This window comes from Rutidosis leptorrhynchoides, chromosome 9, assembly GCF_046630445.1.
Source record: "Rutidosis leptorrhynchoides isolate AG116_Rl617_1_P2 chromosome 9, CSIRO_AGI_Rlap_v1, whole genome shotgun sequence".
Classification (NCBI taxonomy): domain Eukaryota; kingdom Viridiplantae; phylum Streptophyta; class Magnoliopsida; order Asterales; family Asteraceae; genus Rutidosis; species Rutidosis leptorrhynchoides.
This window is the reverse complement of record NC_092341.1, coordinates 261,071,769-261,086,392: the sequence shown is the minus strand read 5'-3', so window position 1 is coordinate 261,086,392 and position 14,624 is coordinate 261,071,769. Positions and strand designations below refer to the sequence as shown.

The following is a 14,624-nucleotide window of genomic DNA, read 5'->3' as shown; positions in this document are numbered from 1 at the left end:
AGATCCAAATGGGAGAAAGGATTTTTGCGATGCTCTTCTTCCATAACTGCGGCTTCTAACTCTTTGATTATTAAATCGGTGTGATGATCGATAGTAACATAGATCACAAGTCTTTCTGGTGTGCTCTCAAAATCGTCTCGAGCTAAGAGAATGAAGAGGCTTCTAATGTCTTCGATCATTTGTGAATCGGAGTGGGAAGTCGGGAGTCCAGTCGAAAGCTCCATGTTTCGATGGATAAGGGACAGTAGTGATCTCTGAGTAGTGGAATAAGGAAGTGCTGATCCTACCAAAGCGTTGTATACTTTGGTGTAGATGATCTTCTGTCCTCGGCAAAACCTTGTCTCGTGCATAGTACAAACTACTGAATTGTGCTCCCTTTCCCGGTCCTCTCGGCCAATATGATCGTGGAGTGCGATGATAAAGTCCTGAAGTCTTGCTTCCAATAATGTCGTATCATTATTGTTCCTCTGCTCGTATCGGGTATACTCATCTTTAATAGCTTCAATCCGCTCCATCAACCGAGTCGTCAATTCGATAGTCGAGTGTTGGATGGCTTCGAGAATTTCTTCAAAGAATTCTTTGTTATCATTGATGAATGAAATCATATCGGCATGGGTTGATATGATTGGAATTTCGGAATGTTCCGAAGAAGAGTCCGGCTCCTTTTGAGCTGAAACTGTCAGGAGAGAGCGAGTGTCGACCAGAATATCTAGGCATGGCTGATCATCCTCATCATCTGAAACTGAGTCGTATGATGGGAACTCAACTAAAGTGGTAGGTGAATGAGGTGTGTAGGTGTTCTGGTGTCTTGCTTCTCTGCTGATAGGATCAATCTTTATATCATTGATATCGGTTGGTTCTTCATTTGTTTTACGGAAAGGAATCACCAATACTTTGCTAAGATCTTCCGTCTCAATCTGCATAATTTCTTCATGGTGCTCTTGAATAGCTGCTGAGTTGAGCGGGGCTATATCAGTTTCTTTCTCTGTTTCTTCTATCTCCTCCTCAATTTCTTCAACTTCCATTTCCTCCTTGGATTCTTCCTCTTCCTATATTTCTTCTTCGAGATCCTCCTCTTCCATTTCGGGATCTTCATTAGAATGTGGCTCAGGTGGCGTAATGCTTATCTCTGTGTCGGTGGCTGATGGTGGAGATTCATCATCAGAAGTGATCCGACTATTGGAAATAGTAAACATCTCTTCCTGTTCAAATATATAGGTAGTCCGGTCAATTTTGAACGTAACGCACTCCCCATGTGATCGTAAGACCAAAGTTTGATTGTAAACGTCGATGACAATCCTAGTTGTATTCATGAACAGTCTTCCTAAAATGATAGGGGTGTTAAGGTCTTCCTTAATGTCTATCACTACGAAATCCGTAGGATACATGAATCGGTCAACTTTTACCAAGATGTTCTCATCTATGCCTTTGGGATAACGAATTGTATGATCAGTAAGTTGGATCGTCACTTTGGTTGGTAACAAGTCTCCTAGCTCTAATCTCTTAAAAAGAGAGTAAGGCATAAGATTAATGCTTGCTCCTAAATCAGCCAAAGCGTGAATGGTTCCAGATTGGTAGATAGAACAAGAGAATGTAAATCTCCTCGTATCTCCTAGTTTCATGGGTAGAGAGTCTCTGTGCAATTTCGTGCATTCTTCACTCAGTGGAATTTTGTTGGAATCTGGCATCCGTTCCATTGTAGAGAGAAGGCTTCGAATGTATCTATTCTGGTTAGGAACTATGGACAAAAAGTCCAAGGATTTTCTGTCAAGCTTGAAGGTGCCAAGCTTTTCAGGCTTCTCCTTAAGTCTTCCAGGATATGGTACACGAACTGGATTTGGCTTAGGCAGCTGCTGAGTGTTGACATTCTTATTTTTTAGCCTTGCTGACCGCCTTCGAGGTACAAGTACTTCCTTCGGTAGGATAGAATCCATTTGTTTAGCTTCCACTATGTGGGGGTTTTGGATAGTATTACTGGCTAATTTTCCTTGTGGCCAAGTCTCAAGTTATTGTGATAACTGTCTGAGCTACAAATCTAGACTTTTCAGTAGTGCAAATTGATTCTTCATGAGTGCTTCTGTCTGATCTTGTCTGGATGCAGTTCTCTGATTCAGCTGGTGTTGTCCTTGAATGAACTGGTTCAACCGATCTTCAGTACTCAAGTTAGTTGCTTTTGTAATCTGGTTAGCAGGAAGGTTTTCTTCGGGTGCTGATCCAGTGAGAGGTAATGGTTTATAGTATGTTAATTACTGTTGAGGGTAAGGTGGTTATCGGAAATGAGGTTGGAATGGTTGGTTGTTCCTTTGAAACTGGTTATTCCTGGTTTGGTTATATCCATAATTTTGCGGACGGGCAGGGTATTGGACGTAATAGACTGATCCATCAGGGTTATTGTACTCAACTTGGTAATCTTCAATAGGTTGCGGGTTGGTACAATTTGTACGGGCCTGAGCCTGATTAACCTGCTGCGGTTGTGCCTTCAATTCTCCGAGTTGTTTGGCTAGAGACTCCATCTTATCCGTGAGGGATTTATTGGCCTCTGTTTGATTGTTGAGTGAGGAGAGAGGTGCAGATGATGAAAGGTTTTCACCATTGTTCCAGTCATGATGATGCATTGTCATATTTTTGAGCAATTCCCATGCTTCATCTGCTATTTGACTCATCATATTCCCTTGAGCTGTTGCATCGATCGTCGTCCTATGATTCATCGTAAGGCCATTGTAGAAAGTACAGATTTGGGCTGACTTCTCCAATTGATGGTTCGGGCATTTTTTCAGTAAGGTTTTAAATCGCACCCATGCGGTGTACAGAGAATTATCGTAATTTTGATGAAAATTAATGATGTCGTTTTTAAGCTTGGAGCTTGGATGGAGGAAATATTTGGTTAGGAATTTAGTAGCCATTTCCGTCCATGTGGTGATGAAATCATTCTCCAGTCCTTCAAACCATGTCTGCGCATGATGAGTGAGAGAATAGGGGAACAAGTATAGCCGGACTATATCTTGACCCACTCCTTGTTGTTTGTAGGAGTTCGAAAGAGATATGAACTTGTCAAGGTGAAAGTTAGGATCACCGTTCGGTAATCCATGAAATTGACAGCTATTTTGGATAAGCTACACAATGTGATGTTTTAACTCGAACGAGTGACCTTGGATGTCTGGATATCTGATTGGTCCTCCCTGACCTTCAATCGAGGTTTTGGTGTTTTTCGCAAGGGTGACTTGTAGTGCCATTTGATTAAGCTTGCCGAGTCTTCTTTCCTTACGTGCAGTAGATATAATAGATTCCGGATCAGGTGTATATAGCAACGTTCCTGGTCTGGATCGAGTGTGGGTCATACACTAGGTATGCCGTAAATTTTAAATAGGGAATCCAAAAAGAAGGATTCTAAAAAGGTCCAATTTTATCTAAGCTAAGCTAGTCCTAAGGTATAACTAAAGCAAGTCCTAAAGTTAGACTAAGGCAATCTAATCTAAACTACAGTTAGTTCTAAGGTAATCTAAGGCAATCTAATCTAAGGTTAGTTATTTTTGGTGGGTTTAATTTTTGGTCCTTGGTGCAGATTCCCCTGCTATTTCGACAACAGAGCTCCGCACAAACTATTCAACAAACCCAGTGGCCTGGCCGACTACGGAGAGGCCAGATCCTTTTGGTTCCAATATTATTGGGGACTGTTCGAAAAATGCAACAACCAAGTCCGTGTGTAATTGTCTTTCTTAGACACCACTAAATGCTTGCGAATAGGTTCTATAAAAGTAATATTGTCCGATACCAGTGATCCCCGGTAGCGGCGCCAAAAACTAGGTTCCCTACTAATATGGCCAAAACAGACGGTTATGTTTTAGTGTGCGGTGTCGTCGGGCCGCACACCGTCAATCGAGGTCTCCCATCGGGGATTTACCCGTGTTTTAAATTTATAAGGTCGGGGCCTAAATCTACTACTCCTTAGGGTGAGTAAGGGAAGTATGACCTAGGGTCGTTTTTAAGGAAGTCTACAGAATCGAATCTAAAACCTAACAAAAATAACTAACAATGAGTAGTTGTGTTTCTATTTTAGGTTTTCTTATTTTTCTAAAAGATAAAGTAAATATAGATAGGTAAAATTTATATTTCGGATAAGGTTAAAGATGTACATGCTATGATTCGTTAGTTATACTGCTGAGTTGTGTAATTATGGCTCATGAATAGTTGATAACCCTTCACCCGTTATATTGGTCCTACCGCCCCTGTCAGAGGACTGACATGTCACTGGGCATAATGTAAGCAGTAGGCTTGAAGATTCTGAATAAGCAACAACGCCTCTTCCCTCGATGCCAGATGATGTGTCAAAAGTGTGTATGCAGTAGTGCTTAATTTGATTTTCAACTTTTAAATTTATAAAATCTTTATTTGACTTTTAACACCCTAACGAGCAACAAAACCCCATCAGATGTAGTATTTTAGGTTTTTGTCCCAAGAGAGCGTGGAAGCAGATAATAGTTGTTTTATTCTTTAGTCTAATTTTTTATTAAAGAATCAGAAATATATATTATGTTTTTGGTTGTTGTTTAAGTTTGAATTGTTATCTCTTAGGGAAAGAGATAATTGAAGGTACGTTCTTAATAACTTTAAGTAAACTATTTAATAAAGATAGAATAAAGATTTAAGTTAAATAAACAATATAAAAGAGAAGCGATTACAAGGACGTGCGAATCATAAGGGAATTATATTAATTATTTCATAACTTATATTAACAAATAGCAAGATAACAATCATAGACCAATCATTATCTCTAAAAGGTTAAGCTAAATGTCGCATATCAAATAATCACTCAAATAGCTAATGTCTTCATTCATGGCATTCAAATAATCACATGATAAATATTAGCTAAACCTGATGTGGATCCAAGGCAACATTTAATTAGACTGACAAATAGATAAGGTAATAAACTTAATCAGATCAACTCAAGTTGCTAGATGAAAATTAATCTTAATCAAGTTCTCATGCAATTGACAATTAAACACACATGAACAAAGGATCTTCGATTAAGCTTAACAATAATGAATTCTATTATATAAGTGTGATTCAAGTTCAACTAGTTGTATAACTTCCAATGATGTTTACCTAATTTGTATGCAATCCAAACACTATATTTGATGGACTAGATCTAAACAAGTGATATGAATCAAATATAAGATCATAGAATCAATGACTAGTTAATCCTAGATTCATAATATTTAATCATTAAGCATGGCAAACAAGTTATTTAATCATGGAAGATATAAATAGTTTAAATAATCATCACATAAATATGAACATACAGATCTGTAAAAGAACCAGAAATTGTACAGACTGGAGAACGAAACCGGCATCTTGGCTTCATCCGTTTTCCCAGATTTTCACAGTTTTTGTCCAAGTAACCACTATGAACATTTAGTTCATAGTTGGAGACGAACAGAAAGCAATTAAATAAATAAAAGACATTAAATAAACTAAAGCAATAAACTAAAGACAAATAAATAAAAGACAATAAATAAAAGACAATAAATTAAAAGACAATAAATAAAAAGAAAAGAAATAATTAAATTAAAATGAAAACACTTACAAAGTAAAAAGAAGAAGTTCGGGCAGAACCTCGATGCCATATAAAATATTAAACTAAATGGGGTCCTTAATAATCCAAAACCCCAAAGGGTTTGGAGAATCGAAGTCCCCAAAAGAGAGAAAGAATGAAAGAAAAGGTACAATTAAACTAAGGGGTGAAGGCCTCCTTTTATAGATGAAGGAGAGCCTTTTACATTTGTTTTGTGGGCGATGTGGGACAAAACCACATAAAATACATGTAAATCCCGTAATTAATTTTCAGCAGCTTGTTTTTGCCTTCTAGCTTCTGAACCGGGCCGAATTAGACAAATCTTATAAAACGGAAGCTGTAGAGCTATGTCATACGGATGTCAGGACACCTGGAACGCCTTAATCAGAGATTGTATGAGTAAGTTATGGCCAATATACTGATTCTGCAGCTTTAAACGTATTACTTGGTTGCCAAGTTGATTCCAGAAACGGCTCCGTGGCTGGCGGCTTGGGATGGGGAGCCGGTGGCTTCAGTTTTGATCAAGCAGGTGGCTTCATTTCATTAGCTGGCGGCTTTTGTTGCTTTTACTTGTTCTCTAAGTTCTTCGATTTTTTGTCTTTTTTCTGGAATATTCTCGAATTTCTTCATTTTTAGCCCTCAAGCCGGCGGCTTCCATTGTTTCATGCCGGCGGCTTCATAGTCTTTTCTGCAACTTTTATCTGTTTTTGATCATGTTTAATACAAATCTCAAACAAAACATTTAAAATACCTTTTTCCCGTTTTACCCATTTTTGTATGTTTAAGTACTTAAAATGTCATTAAAATGCCAAAATAACTCCTTAAAATGTATTCAAAAACATGTATAATTTCGGAGTTATCACCAGAGTAACACAGCTACTTGTTAACACTAGACGGCTCTTTTATTATAAGCGACCCGATAAGGCAGTGTATTAATCTATCCACTTGGCCCAAACTTTCTTAAACATAAGCTAAAGTAGAGGGTATCCCTTATCTGAGAGACATGATATGTTTCCGATGCTTTCGTTAACGATTGGTTTATAAAGATCAGTTAGGTTCTTATTTAAAAGAAATCAACCATAAAGGAACGTCATGGCCAGACAATAGTCTCCATGTTAACGTTGGTTATCCTAACGGTTCCAATCCTTTATGGGTTTAAACAAACAGTTCCTATTACTAAAGAATCCCTCAGACGGAGTGCAATGTCTGAGACCGCGTTATGGTGCAATGTACACTTCAATAGTGAGGTCGTTTCTGTAGTAACCCGAACTTTTCCATGTTTATATATATATATTAAATGAAATTGTTATTTACATGATTAAGTGTTTCCAACATGTTAAGCAATCAAACTTGTTAAGACTTGATTAATTGAAATAGGTTTCATATAGACAATTGACCACCCAAGTTGACCGATGATTCACGAACGTTAAAACTTGTAAAAACTATACGATGACATATATATGGTTATATATATAGTTAACATGATTTTATTATAAGTATGTATCTCATTAGGTATTTTAACAATGAGTTATATACATAAAAATGAGACTATTAATTTAAGAAACTCGAAAACGATATATATAACGATTATCGTTATAACAACGTCTTACTAGGTACATATGAATCATATTAAGATATTGATACACTTGGTTAATTATGTTAAATGATAAGTAAATATATTATTAAGTGTATTAACAATGAAATACATATGTAAAAATAAGACTACTAACTTAATGATTTCGAAACGAGACATATATGTAACGATTATCGTTGTAACGACATTTAACTGTATATATATCATACTAAGATATATTATATATCATAATATCATGATAATATAACAATTTAACATCTCATTTGTTATAATAAACAATGGTTTAACAACATTCAACAAGATCGTTAACCTAAAGGTTTCAAAACAACGTTTACATGTAACGACTAACGATGACTTAACGACTCAGTTAAAATGTATATACATGTAGTGTTTTAATATGTATTTATACACTTTTGAAAGACTTCAATACACTTATCAAAATACTTCTACTTAACAAAAATGCTTACAATTACATCCTCGTTCAGTTTCATCAACAATTCTACTCGTATGCACCCGTATTCGTACTCGTACAATACACAGCTTTTAGATGTATGTACTATTGGTATATACACTCCAATGATCAGCTCTTAGCAGCCCATGTGAGTCACCTAACACATGTGGGAACCATCATTTGGCAACTAGCATGAAATATCTCATAAAATTACAAAAATATGAGTAATCATTCATGACTTATTTACATGAAAACAAAATTACATATCTTTTATATCTAATCCATACACCAACGACCAAAAACACCTACAAACACTTTCATTCTTCAATTTTCTTCATCTAATTGATCTCTCTCAAGTTCTATCTTCAAGTTCTAAGTGTTCTTCATATATTCTACAAGTTCTAGTTACATAAAATCAAGAATACTTTCAAGTTTGCTAGCTCACTTCCAATCTTGTAAGGTGATCATCCAACCTCAAGAAATCTTTGTTTCTTACAGTAGGTTATCATTCTAATACAAGGTAATAATCATATTCAAACTTTGGTTCAATTTCTATAACTATAACAATCTTATTTCAAGTGATGATCTTACTTGAACTTGTTTTCGTGTCATGATTCTGCTTCAAGAACTTCGAGCCATCCAAGGATCCGTTGAAGCTAGATCCATTTTTCTCTTTTTCAGTAGGTTTATCCAAGGAACTTAAGGTAGTAATGATGTTCATAACATCATTCGATTCATACATATAAAGCTATCTTATTCGAAGATTTAAACTTGTAATCACTAGAACATAGTTTAGTTAATTCTAAACTTGTTCGCAAACAAAAGTTAATCCTTCTAACTTGACTTTTAAAATCAACTAAAAACATGTTCTATATCTATATGATATGCTAACTTAATGATTTAAAACCTGGAAACACGAAAAACACCGTAAAACCGGATTTACGCCGTCGTAGTAACACCGCGGGCTGTTTTGGGTTAGTTAATTAAAAACTATGATAAACTTTGATTTAAAAGTTGTTATTCTGAGAAAATGATTGTTATTATAAACATGAAACTATATCCAAAAATTATGGTTAAACTCAAAGTGAAAGTATGTTTTCTAAAATGGTCATCTAGACGTCGTTCTTTCGACTGAAATGACTACCTTTACAAAAATGACTTGTAACTTATTTTTCTGACTATAAACCTATACTTTTTCTATTTAGATTCATAAAATAGAGTTCAATATGAAACCATAGCAATTTGATTCACTCAAAACGGATTTAAAATGAAGAAGTTATGGGTAAAACAAGATTGGATAATTTTTCTCATTTTAGCTACGTGAAAATTGGAAACAAATCTATTCCAACCAGAACTTAATCAACTTGTATTGTATATTATGTAATCTTAAGATACCATAGACACGTATACAATGTTTCGACCTATCATGTCAACACATCTATATATATTTCGGAACAACCATAGACACTCTATATGTGAATGTTGGAGTTAGCTATACAGGGTTGAGGTTGATTCCAAAATATATATAGTTTAAGTTGTGATCAATACTGAGATACGTATATACTGGGTCGTGGATTGATTCAAGATAATATTTATCGATTTATTTCTGTACATCTAACTGTGGACAACTAGTTGTAGGTTACTAACGAGGACAGCTGACTTAATAAACTTAAAACATCAAAATATATTAAAAGTGTTGTAAATATATTTTGAACATACTTTGATATATATGTATATATTGTTATAGGTTCGTGAATCAACCAGTGGCCAAGTCTTACTTCCCGATGAAGTAAAAATCTGTGAAAGTGAGTTATAGTCCCACTTTCAAAATATAATATTTTTGGGATGAGAATACATGCAGGTTTTATAAATGATTTACAAAATAGACACAAGTACGTGAAACTACATTCTATGGTTGAATTATCGAAATCGAATATGCCCCTTTTTATTAAGTCTGGTAATCTAAGAATTAGGGAACAGACACCCTAATTGACGCGAATCCTAAAGATAGATCTATTAGGCCTAACAAACCCCATCCAAAGTACCGGATGCTTTAGTACTTCGAAATTTATATCATATCCGAAGGGTGTCCCGGAATGATGGGGATATTCTTATATATGCATCTTGTTAATGTCGGTTACCAGGTGTTCACCATATGAATGATTTTTATCTCTATGTATGGGATGTGTATTGAAATATGAAATCTTGTGGTCTATTATTATGATTTGATATATATATATAGGTTAAGCCTATAACTCACCAACATTTTTGTTGACGTTTTAAGCATGTTTATTCTCAGGTGATTATTAAGAGCTTTCGCTGTCGCATACTTAAATAAGGACGAGATTTGGAGTCCATGCTTGTATGATATTGTGTAAAAACTGCATTCAAGAAACTTATTTTGTTGTAACATATTTGTATTGTAAACCATTATGTAATGGTCGTGTGTAAACAGGATATTTTAGATTATCATTATTTGATAATCTACGTAAAGCTTTTTAAACCTTTATTGATGAAATAAAGGTTATGGTTTGTTTTGAAATGAATGCAGTCTTTGAAAAACGTCTCATATAGAGGTCAAAACCTCGCAACGAAATCAATTAATATGGAACGTTTTTAATCAATAAGAACGGGACATTTCAGTTGGTATCCTAGCGTTGGTCTTAGAGAACCAGAAAATTTGCATTAGTGTGTCTTATCGAGTTTGTTAGGATGCATTAGTGAGTCTGGACTTCGACCGTGTTTTCTTTAAAAATGATTGCTTAACCTTTTTGTTGGAAACTATATATTATTAACATGTATATATTGTGTGATATATTAATCTCTTAACATGTTTGATATTGTGTGATAGATGTCTACCTCTAGCACAAATCCCATTGACTCACCTAATAATAACGAAGAGTCAAATATATATTGGACTGATTCACAAGTTTCCGAAGAAGAACCGGAAGAAGAATCAGAACTGGAAGAATAATCAGAACCGGAAGAGGAGGAACCGGAGGAGGAAATAGAACCGGTGGGGGAAATAATAAAACGGTTAAGTAAAAGAAAATACTCAACCAACCGACCAAGGTTAATTATGGTCAATGGTGTTTCCGCCAAGGAAGCAAAATATTGGGAGGATTACCAATTCTCCGATGAATCGGATTCTGACGAGAATTCCGATGATGTTATAGAAATTACCCCAACTGAATTTAAAAAGGCAAAAGAAAATAATAAGGGAAAGGGCATAAAAATAGAGAAATCTAATTCCAAACCCGATGAACTTTATATGTATAGTCAACACCCGTATTTCTTAAGTTGTGACAATAACCCGGGAACCTCTAAACCACCAGGTTTTTCTAAACCAATGTCGAAAATGATGGCTCGTATTAGGGGAACATCATATATCCCTAGAAACTTGTCAAAACGAACCAAAACCGAAGAAGAAGAAGAAACGAGCGAGTTGGAATAAGATAGTTGTATTCGTGTGGTGTAATATATGTAATATAGTGTGCTTATGCTTTATGATATATGTAAAAATTGCTTGTATTAATAAGTATTTTTTTTTTTTATGAATCTAACTCTTGTCTATTTTACAGTATAAAAACACAAAATGGATAGACAACCCAATATTTTAAGAGACCTACCCGGAGACATGATTGATGAAATCTTGTCTAGAGTCGGTCAGAATTCCTCGGCACAACTATTTAAGGCGAGATCAGTTTGTAAGACATTCGAAGAACGTTCCAAGAATTCCTTGGTTTATAAAAGGCTTTCGTTCGAAAGATGGGGGATATCACATTGGGAAATCCATAAGTTACGATGTGTTTACTTTGACGCATATATTGCGGGGAACCCAAATGCTATTTTACGCAACGGGTTAAGAAATTATTTTGACTCAATATATCCGAATATAGGACTTCGTGATTTAGAAAAAGCGGCTAACATGCAACATAAAGAAGCATGTTATGCTTACGGCTTAGTAATGTTCGCTTCTCACCAAAGTGAGAACAAGAACATCGGGCTACAACTATTAAACAAAACGTTTCCACAAGTGACGGAGTAGGTAATTGGGGTAAGAAATGAGGTTTTTAGATTGTTACGGGACTGTTGGACATTACGTAACCCTCGTCCCTTTGACGACGTTACAACACGCTGTCTTATCAACGGCCATAACGGTTATGTTCCACAAGACCAAGGATGGGAAGTAATCCTAGTAAAACCAGAATGCATGACTTGTTTCTGGACGTATGAATTACGTGTCTTTATTGCCTTTGCTGAACGACTTGTGTATTAGCTAGAATTATCTTCACAACCATCTTGTATCAAATTTATTGTGTGCTATATTTCATGCTATATGTAAAATAAGCAGTATTGTAAGTTTGTAAAATATTGTGTAAAAGTTTGAACGCGAAATATTATTATAATCAGTTTTTCATATAGAATTGTAGTAGTTGAATTGTATATTAGCTACTAAGTATGAACTTAACGGGTAGGTACTACCCGAATTTAAACTTATAAAACGCTAATATGAAGAAAACGCTTTTATAAATGAGTTCATATTATGCTACAAAATACTATTAACTACTCTTAATATTCTGTATGATTAACTTGTTCCATTTGACTATTTTGAAGGAAATGGCACCGACTACTCGACACACCGTGAATATGAATGAAGAGGAATTCCGTACTTTTCTAGCTTCAAACATAGCCACAGTACAGGCTGCGCTACATACCAACAATAACCTTGGATCTAGCAGTACAGGAAATCGTGTAGGATGCACCTACAAAGAATTCACTGCCTGCAAACCTTTGGAATTTGATGGAACCGAAGGACCGATCGGATTGAAACGGTGGACCGAGAAGGTCGAATCGGTGTTTGCCATAAGTAAGTGTACTGAAGAGGACAAAGTGAAGTACGCTACGCATACCTTCACAGGTTCTGCGTTAACATGGTGGAATACCTATCTAGAGCAAGTGGGACAAGACGATGCGTACGCACTACCGTGGTCAGCATTCAAGCACTTGATGAACAAGAAATACCGTCCCAGAATCGAGGTCAATAAACTCAAGACAGAACTTAGAGGGTTACGAACCCAAGGATTTGATATTACCACGTACGAAAGACGATTCACAGAATTGTGCCTATTGTATCCGGGAGCATTCGAAGATGAGGAAGAGAAGATCGACGCATTTGTGAAAGGATTACCGGAAAGAATCCAAGAAGATATAAGTTCACACGAGCCCGCCTCCATACAACAGGCATGTAGAATGGCTCACAAACTAGTGAACCAGATTGAAGAAAGAATTAAAGAACAGACTGCTGAAGAGGCCAATGTGAAGCAAGTTAAAAGAAAGTGGGAGGAAAACGGTGATAAGAATCAGCAATACAACAACAACAGCAATTACAACAATAATCGCAACAATTATCCCAACAATCGCAACATCAATCGCAACTACAACAAACGGCCCAACAACAACAACAACAACAACAACAACAACAGCAACTACAACAATCATCTCAACAACAATAATAACCGCAACAACAACAACAATCAGAAGCAGCTATGCCAAAGGTGTGAAAAGTATCACTCGGGGTTCTGCACCAAATTTTGCAACAAGTGTAAAAGAAATGGTCATAGCGCGGCGAAGTGTGAGGTCTACGGACCAGGGGTTAATAGAACAAAAGAAACAAATGGTGTCGGAATGAGTAATGGCGGAGCAAGTAGTGTCGGAGCAAGTTATGCCAATGTAGTTTGTTATAAATGTGGAAAGCCTGGCCACATTATTAGAAATTGCCCGAACCAGGAGAACACGAATGGACAAGGCCGCGGAAGAGTTTTCAATATTAATGCGGCAGAGGCACAGGAAGACCCGGAGCTTGTTACGGGTACGTTTCTTATTGACAATAAATCTGCTTACGTTTTATTTGATTCGGGTGCGGATAGAAGCTATATGAGTAGAGATTTTTGTGCTAAATTAAGTTATCCATTGACGCCTTTGGATAGTAAATTTTTACTCGAATTAGCAAATGGTAAATTAATTTCAGCAGATAATATATGTCGGAATCGAGAAATTAAACTGGTTAGCGAAACATTTAAGATTGATTTGATACCAGTAGAGTTAGGGAGTTTTGATGTGATAATCGGTATGGACTGGTTAAAAGAAGTGAAAGCAGAGATCGTTTGTTACAAAAATGCAATTTGCATTATACGAGAAAAAGGAAAACCCTTAATGGTGTACGGAGAAAAGGGCAACACGAAGCTACATCTTATTAGTAATTTGAAGGCACAAAAACTAATAAGAAAAGGTTGCTATGCTGTTCTAGCACACGTCGAGAAAGTACAAACTGAAGAAAAGAGCATCAATGATGTTCCCATTGCAAAAGAATTTCCCGATGTATTTCCGAAAGAATTACCGGGATTACCCCCACATCGACCCGTTGAATTTCAAATAGATCTTGTACCAGGAGCTGCACCAATAGCTCGTGCTCCTTACAGACTCGCACCCAGCGAGATGAAAGAACTGCAAAGCCAATTACAAGAACTTTTAGAGCGTGGTTTCATTCGACCAAGCACATCACCGTGGGGAGCTCCTGTTTTGTTTGTCAAGAAAAAAGATGGTACATTCAGGTTGTGTATCGACTACCGAGAGTTGAACAAACTTACCATCAAGAACCGCTACCCACTACCGAGAATCGACGACTTATTTGATCAACTACAAGGCTCGTCTGTTTATTCAAAGATTGACTTACGTTCCGGGTATCATCAAATGCGGGTGAAAGAAGATGATATTCCAAAGACTGCTTTCAGAACACGTTACAGTCATTACGAGTTTATGGTCATGCCGTTTGGTTTAACTAATGCACCAGCTGTGTTCATGGACCTTATGAACCGAGTGTGTGGACCATACATTGACAAGTTTGTCATTGTTTTCATTGATGACATACTTATTTACTCAAAGAATGACCAAGAACACGGTGAACATTTGAGAAAGGTGTTAGAAGTATTGAGGAAGGAAGAATT

General features: G+C 36.3%; 1 protein-coding gene across 1 annotated transcript; it reads right to left on the bottom strand.

Annotated features, from left to right (window-relative positions):
- Positions 1–1,049: 1,049 nt before the first annotated feature.
- On the bottom strand, positions 1,050–1,934 carry LOC139868728 (uncharacterized). Its single transcript, XM_071857063.1, has one exon. It carries the CDS (start codon positions 1,932–1,934, stop codon positions 1,050–1,052), a length of 885 nt encoding a protein of 294 aa, XP_071713164.1.
- Positions 1,935–14,624: the final 12,690 nt, after the last annotated feature.

Coding starts and splice junctions, on each gene's coding strand:
- LOC139868728 (XM_071857063.1), bottom strand. CDS start 1,934: ATGGATTCTATCCTACCGAAGGAAGTACTTGTACCTCGAAGGCGGTCA.